This window comes from Apis dorsata, unplaced genomic scaffold (genome assembly GCF_000469605.1).
Source record: "Apis dorsata unplaced genomic scaffold, Apis dorsata 1.3 scaffold_129, whole genome shotgun sequence".
Taxonomy (NCBI): Eukaryota; Metazoa; Arthropoda; class Insecta; order Hymenoptera; family Apidae; genus Apis; species Apis dorsata.
In genome coordinates, this window is record NW_006263422.1 from 764,032 (window position 1) to 768,043 (window position 4,012).

Here is a 4,012-nt window from a genome sequence, read left to right on the forward strand (position 1 = left end):
TCGATTCGGTGATAATCTGCAAAATTACGGATAACCGATCGTAAAGTAAAGATAACGAGTTGGGCGATAGAAATCGATACGCGACGATATACAAAGAGAGAAAGAAATTACTTGGAACACGTGTTTTTTCGTTTCCCAGCTTCCTCGTCCTCCTCCAATTGTTCACCGTCCTCGTCTTCGGCGGCGAGGACGTCATCCTCGAGAGCGAGCCTCTCCCCAGAACCGTTGTGACTGGATGAAACGACGCTACTGGTGGGCGATGGGACACACTGTGTCGCGGCAATCGAGTTCGAATCGTATTCGACACCGTCAGCCTCGGCGAGCAATTTTTGAAGTCCCCTAATGTACTCCACGGCCATTCGTAAGGTTTCTACTTTCGACAATTTCTTGCCCCTGTCTCCGTATCCTGCGGCGATGTGGCTCGGAATGTGTTGTCTCAATGTGGCGAATCCATTGTTCACCTGTTTCACTCGATTCCGTTCGCGCGCGTTCCTTCGAGCGACGGCAACAGGCGGCGGTTGCCCGTTTTTCCCGTGTTTTTTCAATCTGGATGGGTCGTAAGGTGGCAGCACGGTCGCCGAATTCGTGTTCGCGTTGTTGTTATTATTCTTCGGAACTATCAGATGTGATTGATTCCCGATTATATTGCTCTCGTTGTCCTGCAGAGTTCGTAATAACATCAATTGCTCTTGATCGTTCCCGTTTATTTGTACTCTGTTACAAAATACCGTAACACCCATAGTAGTCATCGTGATCCAATGTTCCGTTTTAACGGCCGAGCAGGGAAGCGTGGTACGCTGAACGCAACGATAATACTGTGGTGCGAACGAGACGATCGTTGGCAAAATCCAACGTTCTCATCGGTCTTCTTCTTTCTCGAAAGGAACGCGCAAAAGTCGTTCAGCGTGAAATTTCAACGCTACGAGGAGATATTCTCTTTTAAAAAAAATAACAGGTTTCGATTGTGTCGATGCGCAGAACGAGTTTGTGTCGTGAGAATAGCGAAGTGGACGAGTAGCTTATCGACTCTAATGCCTTTCGAGGACGAGTCTAATTGATAGACTTTATAAATAAAACTCGCTCTCCCTTTGAAAGACAAAGATGATTATCAGAGACAGACGGTTAGACGACTGTTCGATTTGATGTTTGTATCTGGGTCAGAATATCTAGCGAGGAACGGGATGTCGAGTATCATCGATGATTTATTATTACAAGTAATTATCTCGTTTCTTCTCGTTTAGAAAAATATCATTTCGGCACAAAGTTAAACTCGTGTTGAATTTTTAAACGATGTCGAGTAACGACGAATTCTTATCTTCTTTTATACAAGAAGAGAAAAAAAGAAATATCGAAATTTTTCGATTTTCTTACGATTTATTAACAGGTACGATAGCGTGTTATCTTTCTGATCGAAAAAGAGATATTGTCATGAAAAACGGTTTAATAAGAAACGTTTGCCATCACGATCCGTTGCGACGAACGAGCGGCTTTGTCCGAGCTTTCGATATTCCACGGGTTCTTTTTCTACCAAATGACGAAGCTGATGACCCGAACCAAGATCCAATTGTCTCGTTGTCGGTCACAACGACTTAAGTAAAGCATGAGGTCACCGTCTATTCTTCTCCACGACGGTCGTCGACTCCTTGGAAATTATTCCTCGGAATCCAAATTGTAGTTATTTTACGAAAATATTTAAAAAAAAATAGCATATCGAAAAAAGATCAACACTCGACTCTTCTGTTCGACTCTTCTATCCCTTGTTGGCGTTTGAAATTGTACGTTGTTCGAGCGTCGCGTGACGTTTCAATTAGAATCGAGATCTTTGAATCGTATTATCACAATATAACTGAAGGAATTGTATAGCACCAGTTAAATGCTTATTTACAAGGAAAGCACTTTAACGATTTCAAATAGAGAATTCAAACGATCTTAATGATTTATAACGGTACGAATAATCATCGTTTAGATTTTAACACTTATTATGAATCGATTTATCTATTTCGACTATTAAGGCACTTATAACCAATTTTCGTTGCTCTGTTCATAAGATTAAGGTCACTCGTTACTGAAAATTTAAGGCACGAATCCTTTCGGGAGTTAAAACGGTCAAGTATCTTGAGATCAATATTTCGACAATGGTCGTTAATACTTTTGGAGCACCATACGAACTTTCTTCTTTGGCGTAATTTCAACATTAAAATCTGTTTCGATCTGTAACTCTTCTCGAGACGATGTTTAGAATCACGATTCTTTGAAACTAGTCGAAAATCGGATCTATTACACAAATATAACTCCATTCAGTCGGCAAATTTTTTCAAATTTTTTGATCCAACATTCGCTACCGATCAGAGTAGCGTCGTTTCGAACTGGACCATTGCGTCGCGGCTCGCATCGCGTTTAACTATAAAATGAGCGTAAAACGTGGACGAAACGTTGCCACCCTTGATATCTCGAGACGAAGTGACACAGATAGATGGTATAACGTATAAGAGAAAAAAGGGTAGAGAAAGGACGAGATAGTGGGAGGTGTTGAGCACGCGCCGTAGCCAATATCGGTCTAACCAAACCAATTCTAAAGAAACCAATTTAACAATCCCGGTCGGTAATTATGAGAAAATTTTACAAAAGTCTTTCACTCTTACAAAAAAATCTATAGTTCGATCGATATAGAAACAAGATACAGAATTCACTCTCACGTACAAAACACACTCGCGAGTCACGTTTTTTCCTTTCTCGTTTCAAACATTGGTTGGAATCCTATCGAATCGATCGAAAGGATAGTCACTGGACAACTGGATCCGAATTCCTGCGGGTTAACGAAGTTTTCTCGACACCGTAACCGACGTGATCTTCCCGGTATCCGTCATCGGTCACTTTTTCACGCAGCTATTCCCGGCGTATAGCAGCTCTCGTTTCTGATCAAACCTCCGTGCTACGCACCGCATGGCGTCCGCGTTGAGAATGAACACGGACATCCGATAGATGGGTTAGGTTTCAGCATTTTGCCGCACTATACTGCCAGACGGAGGGCTGGTTTTAAGGGGCGACGCCAGGGGGGGAATTAGGACCTACGAGAGACGGAAAGAACGCGATAGAGGGAGCGAGAAGGACGCGAGGGAAACGCGTGTTGTGCAAAGAGGAAGAGGTGGTGGGGATTTTGAGCACGCGCCGCAGCCCCCTCGTTTCTTCTCCCCCGGAACTGAAAAGGGGGACCGTGCGCGCCATATGCCCGGGGGGAGCGCGTGTGCCAGTTGCGTATGTACTTTGCGCGCGTATGTGTTTTACGTCTATGCGACTGCGCGAATGCGCGCGGAACCGATCTATCGCCGAGCAATGAGAACCAGCCATACGTTCTTCATAGCGGTCGATCCTTCGCTACTATAGACCCTATTATTTCGAGAGCTTTGTGAAAATGAATCCCAGGACACCCACTGCAAGAGAAATGTTCCGGAAATTTGCGGGGGTGACTTTTAGAATAACGAATTCGTCCGTGGAAATTTTACGTAACGATTGTATCGAATGTAATTTAATCTGGGCTAAAATTACGATACGTTAATTATTGGATAAACGATACGACTTGCTATTAATTTTATCCGTCTTTTAAAAATCGATATATAATACGCGTATCGGAAACTCCAACGCAATCTGGTATTTGTGGATTATATAAATCCTTTGGATAGATATTTAAGTCGCGGAAACACATTTTGTGATCTACATTTCCGAGTAGCAAAACCGATTACACTTGGCCGAGTTTACATATCAAGTTTCCCTCGCCAAAAAGATTCGAGACCAGAGAAAGGATTATTTCACTGATCCGATTTCCTCCGATCCCTTTGTGTATCAACGACGACGGTCGCGTATAACGAAAACAATTTTTCAAAGCATCTGTCGATCGTCGTTTGACGAATGATAAAGAGAGATATTTTCTGGTGGTTCCATCCTCGGATTAAGTGTTTTTGTTTCTTTTTTTTTTTTTTTTTTTGAAACGAATTCAAACGCGTGCGCGCATTTT

General features: G+C 42.8%; 1 protein-coding gene and 1 long non-coding RNA gene across 2 annotated transcripts in view; one reads left to right on the forward strand and one right to left on the reverse strand.

Moving 5' to 3' along the window:
* LOC102679152 (helix-loop-helix protein delilah-like) overlaps positions 1-1,290 on the reverse strand; it is an 8,045-nt gene extending 6,755 nt beyond the window's left edge. Inside the window, exons 1-2 of the mRNA XM_031509135.1 lie at positions 112-1,290; positions 2-16 (exon numbers count right to left, since the gene is read on the reverse strand). Coding sequence (XP_031364995.1) covers positions 2-16; positions 112-749 — 653 coding nt within the window. The 5' untranslated portion in view covers positions 750-1,290. The remainder of the gene's footprint in view (position 1; positions 17-111) is intronic.
* Positions 1-4,012, forward strand: part of LOC102679055 — a 70,293-nt gene that overhangs the window by 6,064 nt on the left and 60,217 nt on the right. The window lies entirely within an intron of this gene.